At 30.5% G+C, this 20,032-nt stretch overlaps 1 protein-coding gene and 1 long non-coding RNA gene across 6 annotated transcripts; both read right to left on the bottom strand.

Annotated features, from left to right (window-relative positions):
• Positions 1-271: 271 nt before the first annotated feature.
• LOC114166523 (protein trichome birefringence-like 34) lies at positions 272-3,720 on the bottom strand. The gene is made up of 5 exons (XM_028051270.1): positions 3,284-3,720; positions 2,887-3,064; positions 2,211-2,407; positions 1,099-1,257; positions 272-831 (listed from the first exon to the last, which is right to left on the bottom strand). The coding sequence occupies exons 1-5, from the start codon at positions 3,616-3,618 to the stop codon at positions 483-485; spliced, it is 1,218 nt and encodes a 405-aa protein (XP_027907071.1). The 5' UTR covers positions 3,619-3,720; the 3' UTR covers positions 272-482.
• Positions 3,721-6,998: 3,278 nt separating this feature from the next.
• LOC114166313 lies at positions 6,999-18,854 on the bottom strand. Of its 5 annotated transcripts, XR_003599894.1 has the most exons (5): positions 18,416-18,854; positions 17,703-17,795; positions 11,078-11,306; positions 10,263-10,365; positions 6,999-7,808 (listed from the first exon to the last, which is right to left on the bottom strand). It is a non-coding gene; the product is annotated as an uncharacterized LOC114166313 (long non-coding RNA). The 5 variants fall into 5 exon arrangements; XR_003599895.1 differs by lacking the exon at positions 11,078-11,306; XR_003599892.1 differs by lacking the exons at positions 10,263-10,365; positions 11,078-11,306.
• Between the last annotated feature and the right edge of the window lie 1,178 nt (positions 18,855-20,032).

The following is a 20,032-nucleotide window of genomic DNA, read 5'->3' as shown; positions in this document are numbered from 1 at the left end:
TTTAGGATTGCTTTTTTCATAATTGATATAATTTTTTTTTTATGTTTAGAACGGTTTAATTTCTTTTGAGGAAAGTTTATTATATATATATTTTTTCATGAGTTTGATTTGGTCTTCCAATTTTTTTTGTCATTTTTCTATTTTAATAATATTTTTTATATGATAATTAATATGTTTTTTGATATGGAATTTAGTTATGATATATCATAATACATAATGATGCTTACTACAACTTCATAAAGAAAAAAAAAATATATAATCGCATGAAAAATTAAATGAGAACTAAAACTATATTTGAGTTTTAGGAGCCAAAGTTAACATGAGATTTCAAAGAGTAGGAGAGGCAACATTCTTTACACTTCAACTCTCCCCAACACATCAATGAAGAACGTTACAAAGCAAAAGCAAAAAGAAAAACTTGGCATGCAAAATATACTACCTTTCAAACTTAATTTTTTTTTTTTTCTTTTGTCAAAAGTTAGTCATGGATTGAGAATATAAGCATAAAGAAGCTCATTCCACACATCAGGTACACCAGGGAGGCACCAATGTATGCAATCAGCATAAGTTTTTGGATTTGATAACTGTTCTTCAGTTAGAGGATCCCATTGCTTTCTATAGATTGATGGGTGCCCTTCTTTCCTATACTCTGAGAGCTGTGTGATGTTTAACAATTCAACTTTCAAGCCTCTTCCATTCAAATCTTCAATCACATTTTCCACCACTCTCATCATACTTGGATATGAACCATTCCCCCAATACCCTTCTTCACTAATTTTATCTCTCTCATTGTAACAATTCTCACCCTCAGCTCCTCCCCATTCATGTGCCCTGCATTTTTTTTTAATATATGTTGCAAATTCACTTAAATCACAGTGTGATTATAGAGCTATAGAGCAATTGATATGTGCATTAACACGAGTGAAGTGATGCATTAGTTGAAATGTCGTTAATCAATGCATTGACATTATTGCATGTAAAATGCTTTAAACAATGTAACCTAAATAATAAACATATGTATTATTGATTATAATGTTGAGGTAGGTAATAAGGTTATTCATAATGATGGTGAATGAAGATAGAGTTTGTGACACTTACTTTTGGTGAGTTGGTGACATAGAAACAAAGAACAAGTTGGTCTTGTTGCGATTAATATGAACTTCCAACCAATCTGACCATGTTCTCAATGCCATTTCATACACTCTCACCATTCCTACCTTTTTCATTACCCCATTTGGGTCTCCAAATGAACCCCACCTGCTCATAGGTTACACTGTCATTATTCAGACTAAGACACTTAATTACCATCTTAAGCAACCTCTTAACTTCTTTACTCTTAGTAAAAAAGCACACATAAGTGTAATGTTTTATAACTCACACTAAACCCACTAAATATGACAAAAATGAAGAAAACGAAAACACATTTCTCAATTATTTCTATTTATTTATTTTGAAACAATATTGTTTCAGATTTAAAAAAAAAAAGGCAGCTTTATATTGAAAAAACGTTTTTGAAACCAGGGTAATAGAATTTAAGGAAAAATTGTATGTGTATACCTTTATTAATTTTATGGTTAATCGTTTTTGTGAAACTTTGATATATTTAGGTCCCTAAATTTTAAAAGTGATTGGATGTAGTTCTTTTAATTAAATTACGTCAATTTATTTTTATATATCAAACACGTTTTTTATCGAACATTGAAACGAAAACGTGTCAAACAATATAAACAACTCATACTAGTTTGAAACATCAAAACTTTGTAATAAATAATTAAAAGGAATATATTCATTGACCACTAAAAATATACTTAACCCTTTAATAGTTCTAAAGTCTAATAAAAAATAATATTTATTGTAAACCTTTTTATATTTGTTGACGTTGAATAAATATTGAACAGAAAATGAGGTGTTTGTGTCATCGCTTCAATTTTAATTTTAGTTTTTTTTTGGTCTAGAAAGTTTGGCAAGTGAATTTTTTTTAATACATTTGAATCATACTAAAAAAAAGAAGCACAAAATGAGGAAAAAAAATGTAGTTTAGCCTTAAAAGTGAATCAAACACACGCAAGTTGTTGTGGTTAAGACATGTTGTAGATGGAACCAAATTGGTGAAAAGAACTGGAACAGAGTGACATGTGAGAGTGGATAATTGGTGATTGGAAATTGGAGTTGATGAAAAGACAATGATGGGTTGGTAAGATTTTACTTACAAAACATTCATTGCTTTCCTTCTCCACCATAAGAAAGTGTTGAACACCAAAATGTCTGCATCAGTCCAGTACTTAGCATGTTTCTCTATGCCATGCACTCTTACGGTTCGTTCAGCAACCCGGTGGTTCACAGGGTCATCTGAATTTGATTCTACCAATAATGGAGCCCAATAGAACTCGATCGTTGCATTGTACTCCTTCATCAAATCACAATAATGTCAAATAATTAATCACTAACAAATCTCATCTTATAGAGACATATATACTTGAAATTCATAACATTATTAACGTCTTTGATTCCAAGTTTTTTTATTCTCTTAAGTGAGTTTTCGATCAAAGAGGATATTATTTCCTTAATTTTAGATAAGGAAGAAACTAGTAATTATGAAATTCGGACATGCCTGTGTGTCTTATGTTCGACATGCATCAGATATTGATATGCCTACGACAAATATTGAATTGTCAAATGTAAAAGACATTTTTTTTAGTTAGATATAATTTTGAGTCTGAAGCAATTGTTCACCTTAAAGCATGAAAGCACGAAGTTCCATCACGATTTAGTTTTTAAAAAATATTTTATAAAAGAGAAAAAAAAAAAGTATTTAAAATATATTTGACGTCGACTCTTAATTGATGTGTAACCAGTATCGAAAAGAAAAAATATTGAAACACTTACTTGTGCCTTGAAGATGTTGAGGGAGCCATTTGCAATGGTTCGCATGGATTTGAGAATTGGGGGAATAGAAGATTCCACAAGGCAAACCATTGAAACCCATTGCCCTCTGTTCAGTGAATCCCCCACAAACACCATCCTCTTGTTCCTTAGCCTTTCAAGTAATGTTGTGGCATTGAACCTTTAACAAAGAAGAAGCCACATTCACAAACCTCAAAACACATTCTCACACTTAATATCCAAGTATACATTACATATGTAGCCATAAAAGAACTAAGATGCATTTGAAGAAAAAAAATGTCAACAATTACCCTCATTACAACATTAAAATTTTCTTTATTTTTATAAACACTATGTTGCTATATCAAAATTTAAAATTTAATAAAGGTGATAGAGAGACCTGGGTAAGTCACATTGGTGAGGTTTCCACTTCCAATTCTGGTAGCTAAGGTCCTTCCTTCCAAACTTCTCACAAGCCAATTGATCAGACATGAAGGTGCACTGTTGCTCCTTGTAGAGTGGGTATGATTCATTATCAAAAACCCACTTGCCAGAAAAGAAGTCACATTTTGATAATGAATGTAACTTGGTTTTGTCTTGAGACCATTGTTCTCCTTCTTGTGTCAGATAAATGGCAGTGACAACTAGAGTGGTGGCTAAGATGGCTACAAGGGATTGAAAAATGTTTCTGATTCCCCAAGTGCTTCCTACTACTATCTCATGTGCCTTTGCCATTTACACTACTCACTTTCATCTTTCTTCTTATCACATCTCTTCCTCCCTTTTCAAGCTTCTTCAAACTGGTTGGTGAGATAGAAAGTATATAGCTTTATCATGTGTTGCTAAATTGTGAGGAGTAGTAGGTGGAGCATGATTCATTTAGAAGCTTTTGCATGTTGTTGATACACTCATATTTTCATGGGAAAAAATCCTAATTTATATCACCCACTTAGAGTTATAAAGAATTTACATATAAAAATATATAAATGAAAATTACACTTTATAAAAAGATCAAAAGTCTTGATTCTATATAGGGAACTGTTTTTTATTATGAAATAATTTGAATAAGGAACCTATCGTTAATAAGATATACAAGCTGACTATTCATTTCATATTAATTTTATTATAATTGAGAAGTGTTATTTAGAAAAAATAAACACTTCTTTAGAAGGACATAAAAAATGAAAGAAAAAAGCCAGTGATTTACACTCTGTTTGTTTTAAGTGACGAATTTGTCAAGACGGATGGAAATGAAAGAAATGAAGAGAATAAAAAAAACGATGAATAAAAGAGTAATTAAAAACAAAAACAAGACAGATATTTCATGATTAACTTTCTTCGCAGAACAATAAAGATATGCAAGAAAAATTGCTGAAATATAATAAAATATTAATAAAAATTTAAAATTATGATCTTCTCCTTTGTTTGCAGCTGAATAAATTTAATAATAGTGAGTATAAGATAAATATAACTAATAAAATAGTATTATATAATAAAATAATAAAATAATAAAATTATAATAATAATTATTATTAACATAATAATAATATAATTACAAAATAATAATAATAATAATAATCAATTATATTTTTGTAATTTTAAATAATAATTTCAATTTTAATGTAAAATAACTATTATTATTTAAATTTATATCACATTTATTTTTAAGGATAAAATGGTAATAATTTAATCTTGTTTATTAAAATACTTTTTTAGTTTATTATATACACAAACTTTTATCTCAAATATATGTTCAAATCACGTTATACTTTTCATAATCCAAACAATTTCCCATTCATCTCATTTTCCTTTTAAATTCACTTTTCCAAATCCATTTTCATATCTAAACACACACACACACTTAAAGATTAGAATTTTCAAATTTACCTTTGTATTATATTAGTGAGAGGTTTCTGATGTATTTTATTGGAAACAATATTAAGAAACATACATTAAATATATTATATGAAATGTTTCTATTTACTTTTTAAAGAGTGCAATTAGATTGTCACTAATTAATTAATTTGAGTGGTTAGTTAGAGAATGTTTTTCGCTGCATTTGCACTTTACCAACACTACTTAATATGGATATTGATTGTTTCAATGTTTAGTTTGACACAATACGGGAGACCAATTAAACGATAAACCATTAGGTTGAGTTGTTGACGTTTTCTCAACCAAGAACATTGCTTCAAGAAAGATCGAGAGCCCTGTGGTCCTTTTCATTTCTTTTTCCTAAACAAAAACAAAAAGAAATGGGATTAAAATATCTAAAAGATTTTGCTGCAATATGAAACAGTTTTTTTTTCTTTTTTTTTTCCAATTGTGTTTTTGTTAATTTTACCACTCATTTGAATTATCCATTTTTTTAATTATAACTTTTGTAAAGATGATAATTGTCAGTTACAATTATAGAGAATATGATTAAGTTATATCCAAAATCAAGGATTATACCTTTTAAAATATAATAAATATAAAATTATTTGATTATTATTTATTCTTTTAAAAAAATTGATTCACATAATCGATATAATATATAATTATAATTAATGGTAAAAGTTAAGCAAAGTTTTCAATGATTTATGTACAATGTCAACTGACATGAAAATAGAATATCACATAATGTTATAATTGATAATGTTAATATTATTTTTTTTCTTCTAAAAATTTAAGAGATTTTGATAATTGTATAATATAGAAAATTAAAATCATAAAATTATGTGAGTAGTATACGTACATTTTTTTAGTGAGAGATTATTTTTATTGTTTCAGAGATTCGATGAAATTAATGACTCCAGTCCTTTTTCTATCTCATACATGTTCGTTTTTTTAGTATTGTGGGGATCCAGTTATATGAATCATAATCTAAGATTTCATTTTCTTTGAATTTTTATTCAACAATCTTTAATATAGATAAATGTATGTACTTGTCAGAAAGGGCCTTGTTGCATTACTATAGTTTATATAAATATAAACCCTATTAATACCTTATCCCCTTTTCTATTTTTCATGCTTCTCTTTCCCTTTCTCCACAAACTCTCTTTTTTCTCTCTAACATCTCTCTACTTCCATTCTTCATAAATCATCCCTTTTAGAATTCGATCACATATTGTAAATGTTGATAAGCCAGGGGTTATTTCTAATCGATTAAATTTAAAAAGTTTTTATTTACTCTAAAGATTTTTTATTTCCTTTATTTTCTTAGATATTTTCATTAATATTGGTGAGGTAAGATGAAAAAACTGATCCTTTCAATTTGGTTAAACCCACATTGAAATTTTGTCATGTTTAGAAACTTTTGCTTTAGGTCTCTATATTTTGAAGGATTCTCATACTGAAACTATTTTTTGAATAAGAAAATTCAGGTAAGTAGAATAGAACCTTATGATGAATGATCTGAATGTAAAAGTGACTTTATCATAATATTTTGGTTTTTATGCAGGGATGATATTTAGTTTGAAAATTGTTTGAATGCTTGAAGTTATATGTTATTTGAATCTTAATTAATGTATTATTGATTTAGAATGTTTGAAATGAACACTCTCAATGAGAAATTAATTTAGCGGCCCGATTATTCCTTAAATGTATATAATGTATTAGGATGAGTTCCGAATTTTGAATGAGTAAAGTAACACAATTTGAATGACCAAGGTGTAATATTTAAAGGACTTTCTTAACCAAGAAGGGCAGGGCAGGGGTTGAATTGTCTATAACTGAAAAATAGGTTCAATTTAAATTTATAAAAAACATTTACTTTAAATCAGATTGATCAACAAATCAACATGCAATCATTATAGGAACACACATTTTTAATTAATTGAAAACAGAGTTAATAAATTGATTTCATTTAATAGAAAGTCAGACAGATAGGTTAGTACAATTCAACAAATTAAAACATCTATTCAACAGATTGAAATACTGAGAAAATTATGCAGAAAATGCAATTGATGATAAACTCGAAAACAACTTGCAAAACCAATCAAGATTGATATCAATCAATAGAACAAACACAATTACAACTTTAGATTACATCAATTCACTAGAATACCATAAAAAGATTGATTAAACTAGATTTCTTTAAACTTTTTATCAAATAACAAATAAGAAGAGGAAGATTAGACAAGTGCACACAAAATTTTTATTAGTTCACTCAAAATTGAGTTACATTCAATTTGTCAAGGCAACCTTAGCCTGACACACCACTATACCAAAAGTTTTACAAAAGCCACCAAGATTACACTTTTGAAAACGTGAAATTACACCAAGACTCTATAATCCCACAATAATCTCAACAAATCACAATAAGAATCTCACTTGCAAATCTGCAATCACACCAATAACACCAAAAAACTTGAGAAAGACTAAACCTTGGTGTGAATCTCCTTAGCCAATCGAACCTTTTCTCCAAGTCTCTTATACCAAGTAAACCGCTATCAAAATTACAAAGAACACCTCACGAATAACTATAGATTTGTATAGTTCAGAGAGAGAAAGAAATTTCTAAATTATTCACCCTGATTTCTTGCTCAAAATCACAAATGTTAATGATCTATCTAAAAAACCAGACTTTATTGTCTATCTATTAACATATTCAATAGGTTGATCTATTTGTTCAATCTGTTGATTTCACTTGACTTAAGTGAAATCAGCTGATTGAATAATAATTCAACTGATTGAAAGTGTTAATGACAGAAATATAGTAGTAAGCTAAAAGACTACAACCAGACACAAGACACCTATACTATGTCAAATTGTCTTCATGTTAAGCTTCAAGATCTTCATGTAATAGCCAAATTAAGCACACATCAAGCTTGATCAACAAAACATTTCTTCAAGTCTTCATCAATCTACATCAACTCTTCATATCCTCATCAAGTCACTATACAATATCTTCCTTAAATCTCTATGCACTAAAGTCATTTGTCCTAATACAAGGTTGAATTAGAATAAGTAAAGGATTATGTTTGACCAAATTATAGATTATCACTAGTGCATTTTTAACTTTTTAACTCAGACTTTATGCCTCGGTTACAACAGAAACAAGGCATATAAATACGCGATGACAATTTTGAAATGTATGCAATGTTTTATGCCTTCGTTATTAATTCAACCGAGGCAGAACACAATCTTCTACCCCGGTTATGAGTGACTGGAGGCCTAATGCCCTTCCAAATTTTCTGCTTTCCTACTGTTTCGAATTTTTTAAATTTAAAAAAAAAAAGTTTATGCCTCGGCCGTGACTGACCTGAGGCAGTATAGCTGATATGCCTCAGTTACCGATTGAACTGATGCAGAAGTGGGTTAAAAAACCCCAAAATCATAATAAGTTTCATCTCCTCTAGTGCGTGTGAACGTGAAGAACCTCTCTACTTCTCCATTACAGTCTCGCTACCCACCACCGTAGACTCCACCGTCGTGCCCATCTCCTCTGCCTACTGCCGGCGTTACACCTCCGAGGACGAGCTGTTGCGCCTTCGACGACGACAACAATAGCTGCGCCACATTTGTCCGCGCATTGTGGTATTGTTTGCATTTTTGTTTTATGATTTGAATCCTTTTTTTTGTGCTTTTTTCTATTTTTTTTGTTCTTTTTTTGTTGTAATATAATGTGGTGATGATTAATTTTTTGGTTCTTCCATTCCCTTTTTTCTCCCTTTCTCTTTTTGCATTTTTCGTAATTAGGGTTTGTTCTTTCTCCATTTTTCGCTTCTTCTCCTCATTCTTTCTCTTCTTCTTTTGTGTTTTTTTTTTCATTTATTTTTTTTGTTGCTGCAAATTTGTAATTGAGAAAGAAGAAAAAGAAGAAGAAAAAGAAGAAGAAGAAATTGGAGGGGGTATGTCATCGGGTCCTCAAGTGAAGATATGAGGCTTTTCGTGTCTCTTTCTCTTTGCTTATTTCCTACACTAGCAACACTTTTCCCACCGTTAGTTTCCTTCTCCTTTCTCTTTTTCACATTTCAAACGTTAACATTGGGTCTAGGTGATTGTTCAGTTCCGCTTATTGAAGAAATTTAGTTACATTTTTCTTGCCATATGCATTTCGGGAAGTGATGGGATATGTTTCATAAGCCTACAAACATCATTTTGTGAAATTATAATGGATCCTTGATTATGAAGTTTGGTTTAGAAGATTGATATTGTTGTATTCATGTAATCTAGAAGACAAGCATTTAATGTCTTCCTTTTTTTTCACCTTCGTTTTATGTCAGTTATTGTCATAAGAGACATGGATTTTTCTTGTCATTTATTTTAAGAATATTACAAGATTTCTGTATGGCCGATAATTTGTGGATCTTGTTTATACTAAGGAATTGTTTCATTTTATAAAAAATATGATAAAATGAATGTGTTTGTTTCATTTTCAGTGGATTTCAGAGTTGAAGCATTATGCACATGGTGTTCCCATCATTCTGGTTGGCACAAACACTACTAGAAATTAATGTTTTAGCGACCGAAATTAGCGACCAAAAAATACAGGTTGCTATCTGCAACCGAATTAGCCACTGAATGATTTTTGTTGCAATCTACGACCAATATAGCAATAAAATATTATTGTACTTACATAAATTTAATCAGCGACTGAAATAGTGACCTTAACATATAGTTGCTACAATTTAGTCGCTAAATTGGTGGCTATATTTCTACAAATGAACATAGACTTTTTAGCAACCACATTAGCGACCGAATAAATTTTCCATTAGCGACCGACATCATGGTGGTCGCTAAATACGTTTTTTATGACGAGTAGCGACTGAAAAGTATTTGGTCACTAACTAAGATATTTTTAATGCATGAATCAGTGACCGAAAGCATGATGATCGCTAAATTTGTATAATTTTATAGTTAGCCACCGAAAACTTGATGGTCGCTAAATATTTATTACATGGTAATTAGCGAATGAAAATTATTTGGTCGTTGAATATAGTGTTTATAACGTATCAATTTGTGATCGATATGCGGTGGTCGCTAAATGTTGAACACATCATTTAGCGACTAAATTGTTTTGGTCGCTAAATTCAATATTTTTAAAATTGCATTAGATGTGTGTGTTTAGAGTTAGGATTTATGGTTAAATGTTATATTAAGATCCAAAAATTTAATGGTTGCTAAATGTTTATTGTTTTTAGTTGAAAAATAAAATTTAATATTTAATTGTTTCCTAATCAAAACGAATAAGATTAGTCTAAACCTTATGTAATAAAAGAGACAATATCATTGTCTATAATAATTTATGTTCCACTCAACCATAGATATAAAATGTTCAAAACTCTTTTATACACATTTGGTTGATCTTAGGATATCAAAGTATTGAAATGAAATGAGAGAAGATGCAAGATTTAAAGGAAATTGAAGTAACTGTCAAGATTAATTTAACTAACCTTGTGTTTGACATGACTCAACTTAGGGTCCGGACCGACTCGTGTCGACCTCTAGTCTGAACTGACTTGGCTTGACCTTCGACCTATTCTGACTTGGCTCAACCTTCGAATTGAGGAAATTCCTTAATTTTTGAGGGAATTTCATATTCTACTATTTTTGTTATTTAAAATGCGTCCTTAAAATTCTTCAATTTCAATTTTCTTTTTAATTTCTTTATCCAAACTTGTCGTTTTCCTTTAAAAAAATTTAAATCCTCTAAATAAATAAATAAATTATTCTCTTAAATTGTCTTATCCAAACACATCATACATCTATTAAACTATTAGATATCCAGATTGACTCTCTCTATATAGTTTGTAAAAACAAGTTAGAAATATGAGCTTGATAGAATTAAATTATTTTAAATCCGGTTTTTTTTGTTTGAAATTAAATGAATTTGGAATGGTCTAACTCAAATTACAATATCCATAAATCTTTTAAAATAATAATTATTCTTTTTAAATTTAAAAATAATATTATTTTATATATATATATATATATATATATATATATATATATATATATATATATATAAAGATGAAAGTAAAGCTCATCATTAAGTAATTACAAAATATTATATAATCAATTACTACATGTGTATTTTTTGAAAATTTTCAAATTGTATTTTTTTTACAAATACTTATTATTAATTTATTCCAATAATTAAATTTTGTTCGAATAAAATTGGAAACTATTTTTTTTTTGTTAAAGAATACTTAAATTTGTAGTCTTTATTATTTAGAGATAAAAATGACTAATTTTAAAAAGAAAGTACCTTCGCTCTAAAATTTTAGTTTCTCTCTCCTACGCCACGCGAGCTTTCACTTCTATTTTCCCAAATTTTCTTTCCTCCATGTACATTCTGCTTCGCTAAACTCTTCTCCTCCAAACCCTTTTCTTTTAACTTTTGTTCTTCGTTGTCAATCATCTTTGACCAAGCATTCATCTTTGTAATCCGAGAGGAGCTATAAAAAGTTTCAGGAGTTGAAAGCTTGGAGATTCAACTGCAGAAAAAGAGCTCTTTCAACTATTGCAGGCTCAAAGTGCCCTAAAAACAACTTAGTCCTTCAATAATTTGGGTAACTTTTCAAAATCCTTGGAATTTATTGATAAAGTTGTTCTTGTTTTCTCTCTAGATTGCACTAAGTTAACTTTTTTCCTTCTCTTTTAGTTTTATAAATATACTTTCTTTTTGTATCTGAATAGTTACAGTATAGTCTTAAAGTGAATGAATAAATAGGCATTAGGTTTGTTCTTGCATTGGGTTTGTTGAACCAACATTTCTTTAACTTGGTGTTAACTGTGAAAAGGCCTTTCTCATTAGAATGATCTAACTTTATTTTTTGAAACAATAAGCTTTATTTATTGTAGGAGGCAACAATTTGTTTGCGACGTTAATGGTAGCTTCTAGCCAAGTATATATTTTAGTGGGGAAAGAGTTACACTTTAGCATAAGATTGACATGTTCTTGCAACCACTTATAGATAAGTTGTGCTCCCTTTGAATTGAAGGAACATTGACCTATGATGTGTCATTGAGGAACAACTTTATGTTGAAAGCTACTTTGATGTGGACAATTAATGACTTTCCAACTTATGGCATGTTATCGGGTTGGATGACCTCTGGTAGATTTGCTTGCCTTATATGTATGGAAAGAACAAAGGCATTCTCACTTAGTCATAGCCACAAGATCTCTAATTTTGATTGTCATCATCAGTTTCTTTCACCTGATCATCCATTTAGAAGGAATAAAAAGGCATTTAAGAAGAAGGTTGTTGAAACAGATCCTCCTCCCCCACGTTTGTCTAGCCTTGATATTTGGAATAGAGTTGCACAATTGCCAATTTGCACTGAATTACAATAACAAGGGAATATTTCTAGATACGGTATTAATCATAATTAGAAGAAAAAAAGTATATTCTGGAGGTTACCTTATTGGAAACTCAACTTTTATGTCATAATATTGATGTTATGCATATAAAAAGAAATGTGTTCATGAATTTATTTGACACAATGATGGATATCAAAGGAAGAAATAAGGATTCAAATAAGGATCGATTGGATTTAGCAACAATATGTAATCGAAAAGAGCTAGAGTTGAAAAACATTGGTCGTGGTAAACTTATTAAACCAAAGGTAGCATATGCATTCACCAAATCCAAAGAGTCGCTATTTGTAAATGGGTTAAAGAACTTAAGTTGCCAGATGGATATGCTTCCAATTTGGGTAGATGTGTCAACCTTAATGAAGGAAAGTTACATGGAATGAAAAGTCATGATTGTGATGTTTTCATACAACGATTACTTCCAATTGCATTTGACTCTTTACCAAAATCAATCTGGAAAGTTCTAGTAGAATTGAGCCTTTTCTTTAGAGAATTAAGTTCTACAACACTAAATGTTGAACACCTAAGAGTTGTGGAAGAAAATATACCCGTGTTGTTATGTAAATTGGAACAAATATTCCCACCAAGCTTATTTGATTCCATGGAACATCTTCCAATTCATCTACCTTATGAGGCAAAAGTTGGTGGTTCAGTTCAATACCATTGGATGTATACATTTGAGAGGTATAAAATTACTAATCACCTTTACACTATTTATTGTATACTTCTTCAATAGTTTAAAAGATTCATGTTTATATTCTTTTTTAGGTTCTTACACTCCCTAAAACAGAAAGTAAAAAATAAAGTTAGGGTGGAAGGCTCTATTTGTGAAGCTTACTTGGTGGAGGAAACATCTACCTTTGCCTCATTTTATTATCCTGATCATGTTGAAACAAGAAGGACTAAGATTCCTCGTAATATTGATGTAGGTGACAGGTCTTCATCTACTCCTCCTATTTCAATTTTCAATTACCCTGGAAGAGCAATTGAAAAATCCATAACATATTTTCTGAACCAAAAAGACTTTGATGTTGCCCAATTGTATGTTCTTCAAAATTGTGAAGAGATTCAACCATACTTTGAGTAAGATGGATGGTCTTCAGTCCTTTTAAGTTAAAGTTTGTTATGTTGATTTATATCGGTTGAGTACTTCATTTCTTCTTTGCCGTATTTATATTGAATATTTAAGAGAGCTTAGGCCAACTGCTTCTAATGCTGAAATTGACCAAGACATATCGCATTTTACACTATGGTTCAAACAATATGTAGATTTTTAAGTTACATGTTATTCACATCTTATTTTTCTCCTTTAGAGAATAATGTATATTCTTTTATTTAGGTTCTAAATCCATAAAATAATATTCAAGATCCCTTATTGGTTAATTTGGCATGGGGTCCTAAGACAAAAGTTGAATCATGGCCCATCTATGTCACCAATGGATACAAATTCCACACTATTCTTTAGAGTGAAGGCATGAACTCTTCTAACTATGAAGTTTATGTACGAAGAACCAATGATCAATTAGAGTCATATTTCTATGGATTATTGTCTAATATCATTCAATTGGAGTATACTAACATGCCAATCATGAATTTGGTTCTTTTTGAATGTGAATAGTTTGATAATACTCTTAATGTAGGAACCAAAGTAGATAATAAGTATCGAATAGTTCAAGTGAACCAATCAAGGAGATATAATAAAGCATATGATCCATTCATATTTGCACAACAGGCAGAGCAAGTTGATTACACATCATATTCAGAGGGGCACCAAGGTTGGTTAGGTGTAATCAAGACAAAAGCTCACAGTAGAATCTCTAATAATATAGTAAGTCAGGTTGAGCATGAGACTCCATACTAATATGATGAGCTAATACATCTCCAAGTAGTGCTACATGTAGATTCAGACTTCATTTATGATTCTCTTGCTCATGTTGAGAACAAGGGAGAAGAAATATATATGCAATTACTAAATAAAACAAACATGGATGAAGAATATGAGGATGAATACATTTCAAGTGAGGGTGACATGGATAGTGATTTTGATGAAACAGATACCTCTTCAGTAATTCATGCATTACAATTAATTGCATATCTCATGTTAATTATCTTTTACATTAATATGTTTGTGATTTCTAATAATTGTAGTGAATAAGAGGCTAAATATCTGACACGTTTGGGTGTAGAAAACACAACCAGGTTTGAGTCTTTCATTATAATTAACTTATTTTGTTTACTAACAATTCATTGTTCCACTTTGTTTAATTTCTTACAAGTTGTATATGTAATAAGTTCCACTTGCAAATGACTCAAAGGGTTAGAAGTGGTGGTTCGTGGTGGACGAGGTGTTCATTTTGATGATAGGGCTTCACCTACCACCAACTCTCCCAACCACCATGGAGTCTACACGTCCTATCTGTAAAGGACCACCACTTCCTATAGTTGAGGAAGAACATGCTGAACACTTAATAGAAGATTCCATTCCTACTAGCTTTTCTATAGAGACCACACTGAATCAACCTTTGCCAACACATGATTCACTTACACCCGAGTGTGAATCTGGCAATGTCATTGATCATAAGCCTTGGCTTCATGCAAAAAAGGAGAGTAAGTATATTTTAATTTCATTATGGAATTTCTTCAATGTGTCAATATTTACATATATCATTTTGACAATATGTTTGAACACCAATTTACTCCAGCAAATGGCTCATCTACTATAATCTCACAGATCTTCAAACAAAAATTTGATAAGCAAATCCCAGTTGGAAGAAGGTTCTAATCGAGCTTAGAGATAGATGGTTTGGAGAATTTAAGGCGAGTTGAATTATAATTACATTTGAAATGTTATTTTTATTATTCAATTATGTGTTTTTGCTAACTAATTTTTCATGCGAAAAGAATATAGGTGGGATCCAGAACAAGAGCAAGCCAAAAGATCTGTTTTTGAAATGAAAGGCTCACGTATTTTAAAAAAATGCAATGAACAAAGTTAGGAATGGTCAGGATAAGGGGACTTGGATTCCACCGAGTGTTCGAGCAGCCTTGGATATTCATTAGAGTTCTACAAAATTCCAAGACATGAGTGTCACAGCCAAGGCAAATCGGGTTGTTCAGAAAGGAGTGACAACCTACTGTGGTGGTTCCATATCTACTGCAGCTCATTTTGAGAAAATGATACTTATTATATTTTTGTATGGTTAATTGAAATATAATGTATTAGACTTAAGATGCTAAACTTTTACTTGTGTTTAAATATATGTAAACTAGGTAACTTGAATGAGAACCAATTGCTTGGGAGATTGTAGAAAGAACAAAGAAACTAAAGACTGGAAAATGGGTCAATGACAAGACTCGTGACCTTGTAGTATGTTTAACATTTAATGTTATAATTTAGTGTTTGTTGTGTGTTTCCTTCTTGAGAATAGTTTATGTTATTATTTCCAGGAAAAATATAAGCAACGCCGAGAAGAAGTCAACCAAAACACATGCATGAAGGCTCATCTTCACAAAACTCTCATGTTCCCTCCATTGATGATAATGAAATATACTTTAGTGGTGTTGGAGGTGAAAGTAAGAAAGGGAATGTGTATGGACTTGGTACATTAAGCAAAAAGTTTCATAGTTATGTAGGTGCTCACTCTTCTACTAGCCAAGCTCCAGTAGTAGATCAAATAGAAGAAATGCGTGAGACTATTCAAAAGTTGAATGCTGAACTTATGGCAAAGAATGCCAAGGAGAAGACACTTGAAGAAAAGGTTGAACACTTGCTGAAAAATCATGCAGAATAGAATGAACGTATGTATGAACAAAATGAACGTATGCGCCAACAAGATGAACAAATGAAACTTATTTTGCAACATATTCATTTGAAGAATTTTGTGTCAGGTCCTAGTGATCCTCCTACTATTGGAGAGGATAAAGTATACCATATTAGTGATAATAGACCAGGCGATCATTAGTTTCATGTTTAGTTATTTGGTGTGTTTCAATGTTGCACACTTTCAAACTATTTTTGTTTTGTTTTTTTGATCATGTTATATATTTACCACTTGTAATGTATGTACTACACTTTACTATATTATGTAATGTAGTTTGTTATTACTTAGCTAGATTAAATTTTATCATTCATAAATAGGTAAAAATATTATTTCTAACCAGATAAAAATCGTAAATAATACAAAAAAAATCATTTTTTTGCTAATCAACAACCGATTTTATGGGTCGTTGTTAGTCTCTGAACTTTGCCACCAATTTAGCAACCAACCAATATTAGTCGTTGTTCACAAAAACATTTGCCACCATTTTAGTGACCCAAAAAAAAATTGTATATCAATAAAACAATCATACTTTAGCGATAGATTTAATTGGTCGCTGTTTGTCTCATAACTTTGCCACCAATTTAGCGACCAAAAATAAATTGTTCATAAATATAATAATCATAGTTTAGCGATCGAAATATTGGTCGATAACTACTTACCTTCTGCGACCAAACTTGCAACCGAATTTAGTATCACTTCTGGTTGCTAAATTTGTCTCTTATGCTTAGGAAGTGACCAACTTTTAGGGACCAAATAGCGACCGATATTTCGGTAGCTATTTAGCGACTAAATAAAAATCGGTCGCTATTGATTTTGGCACCAAAGTTTTTGTTATTCCATAAATTTGGTCGTTAATTTAGTCGCAAATGGTATTAGCAACTGATTTATGTTATTTAGTGACCAAATTCAGTGGTCGCTAAAATACATTTTTTGGGTAATAAAAGCTTAGTATGTTTGTTTATGTATACTATGATACTGGTATCGTCATTCTTCATATCCTCCCATCTAGCTTATCTATGATTATCTATCATTTTCATTTATGCTGGTTTGTGTTAAAATGAAATAGATAAACTTAACCCAAAGGGTTTCATGTCTCATAACTATTGACTTTAGATACTGTACAACATCTTTGAAATTCATCTTAGAAAAATGGTATTTATTTAATTTTATATTTAAAGTATTAAGATTAAGCAGGAAAACAAAAGTAGAAGTTTACGTATCTTATTATACACTAAAAACATGATCTTTTAAGGTACTAAAACATCAATTAATTTGAAATAAAAAAAATTATATGTTTAATAGAAATTAACGGCCACTACAAAAAAAAACTGTATTTATCTACGACAAAAATTCATGGGTAACAGCAAAAGTCCGTGAATAATCAAAAATTACCCACGGATTGCGGACGACAGAATATCCGTATATAATCTTGGCATAGGTAATCTTGGCATTAGACATCTCATGAAACTTCTAAAAACAAACACACGCAAATTTGATGAAGAGAACATTTCTCATTACAAGGGTAAGTAGCTGCACCAGACAACACTGATAAAGTTAGCGTCTGAGCATGCATCCTACGAAACCATATCATTCATTAATTACATTTACAATATTATTACAACATTATTCACATGGGGCATGGATTAAATTTGTTTTATTATTAAGTTAAACTTTTCTTAGAAAGGTATATGTACCTGGCATGGATGAGCTGAGGCTAGTCTTCATTGGCGACTTTTTGCATGAATAAGTCACGAGTGATGCTCCAATTCCAGATGCCCAGAGTGCCCCTGTAATAATAATTAAAATTAATTTAAGACCAAATTCTTTAAAGTTTAATCATCTTTCATATCAGATCATGCATTAACAGTGTAAACTAGTTTTATAGAGATTGGAAAGTTGGAATTGAGTTAAACTGGAGGGAGCCACTTTTGCCAATCTATTGATTTGCTTTATTAAAATCATGTGGTATGCACAGGGATCCAACGAATTTTGTTTTATCTGGATCAGTGGTGCTGATATAGACAGTCCATGAAACCCTTTGTATCGTCATCGCACTGCATCAATTCGTGCTAAATCCTAATTCATATTGAATAATCAAGTAACAAATCTTCCTCAAGTACTACATTGTTTCCTTAGTATCAAAGATCTATCTAGACTTAGGTTAAGCTTCAGCAGAACGACAAATAGAAAAAGGTGATTGTAACATATGAAAGACATCTAAAATTAACCATTAAATTTGACAATGAAAGGTTTTATTAAGAAAATATTCAAACAAAAATTAACATCTTCACGTGACTACTAATGTTAATGCAAATAAAACACTAAGATAATACAAAAAATAGGAACCTTTCAAAAAGACCAATTAATTGTTGAAAAGACGAGAAGGAAGGGTGTGACGTTGTTTTACCAGAAAGGGGCGTTGTATGCGATTCACGATGATGATGTTGCATGAAGAACAAAATAAGACCGGCAAGAGAGAATGTTCTGAGAAGCAACCAGAACCAATAATCTAAACGTTTCTGAACTAGGCGACGAAAATGGGCGGCCACTCGCCTCCTCGTTGTCGCTACTATCGTAATCGCCAAGCATTTGAGACGACAGGGAAGACAATCCCTAACTTCGTCGTCGGTGAAGAGGTGAGGGGATCGGAGATGGTGGAGATAGGGGAAGAGGAAGAGAGCAAAATTTCTGTCATCGTCGCCGGAGATCAAGGCATCGTCTAGGTTCCAACGCGGGTGAGGTAAACAAAGGGGCCGCAACAGTGGTTGTCCGGAAAGGGTTCATGAAAGGAGGATTTGGTTCAAGGGTTTTCGTAAGAAAACATTTTCAGAGTTAAAAGAATTTGCTTCCCTAATCTTTATGGAACGAGTTTTATTGGGATGTTTTATTTAAAATTATATATTCAATTTTAAATTTTTTTTAATTTTTATTTTATCTACGGATCAAATGATATTACTCATTGCATAAGTTTTCCCACGTACCTTACATTCATAGGTAAAATATCTGATTCCGTTTTTTCTCTCTTATGTAAATAAAATCATTTTCTACTACTACGCTCCGTAGATAATAATAATTTACATATAAATTTTATTCCGTAAATAATTATTTGTAAATAATTTGATATTTTCTAGTAGTGGGCGAGATATAAACTTAACAAAACCATATTGTATTATAACTGCTTCGGATTATTATCTATTTATTAAATCTTTATAAGTATATGAAACTTATTTTTTATTTTTTATTAATCATTTTAATCTTTATAAATATTATTTTAATCTCTTCTAATTGTTGTATATGTTATTTTTAATCCTTTTATTCCCGATGTGTATTATTTTTAACGTTTTCATTCCTAAGATTATAGGATTATTTTCTTTTAAATATGCGTAAAAGAAATAGTTTTTAAATAAATAATATAAAAGGAAAAGTTGTTCCCGTAACTTGTGTTCTCTGCAGAATCTATATCGGTACAAAAATTCTCTGGTAAGTTGATAGTTTTTGTTTTACTCATGCATTGCATTGTATACTTTGAAAGGCACGCCGTTTTTCTAAATATATGTATTACAATTTTCAGAGATAATCTTCCGATTAGGTTCTTTGCCTAATTGTGGTGACAAATGTGAGAAAGAGAAAAAGCGGGAAATGAAAAAAAAAAATTGTATGACTCGGTTATTCATATTCTCTTTTTAAATTTTAATAACTTAAGGCTTCGATTATTTTTTCGATTATTTTACTGACAGTTTTCTTTTTTTGCTTCGGTTGCAACTGAGACAGAAAGATTAATTCTGTTTTTTTAACTTTTAATGATTATTAGGTCTCAATTGGTCTAAAAACTGAAGTAGTAGCATTTGGATATGTTTTGATTTTCAACTTATGTCAAAAGTTAACTTTTTTTTTTGTCTCGATTTTATATATTTTTGTCTCAAAACAGAATAACAAAAATAACTGTTATTAGATATTTTTTCTGCATTTATGTATATTAATCATTATAAATTGTTTGGAAGTTGTATTTGTGAAATTGACTTTA

Source organism: Vigna unguiculata, chromosome 10, assembly GCF_004118075.2.
Source record: "Vigna unguiculata cultivar IT97K-499-35 chromosome 10, ASM411807v1, whole genome shotgun sequence".
NCBI lineage: Eukaryota > Viridiplantae > Streptophyta > Magnoliopsida > Fabales > Fabaceae > Vigna > Vigna unguiculata.
The sequence above is the reverse complement of the archived record's forward strand: the minus strand, read 5'-3'. Positions and strand labels throughout refer to the sequence as shown.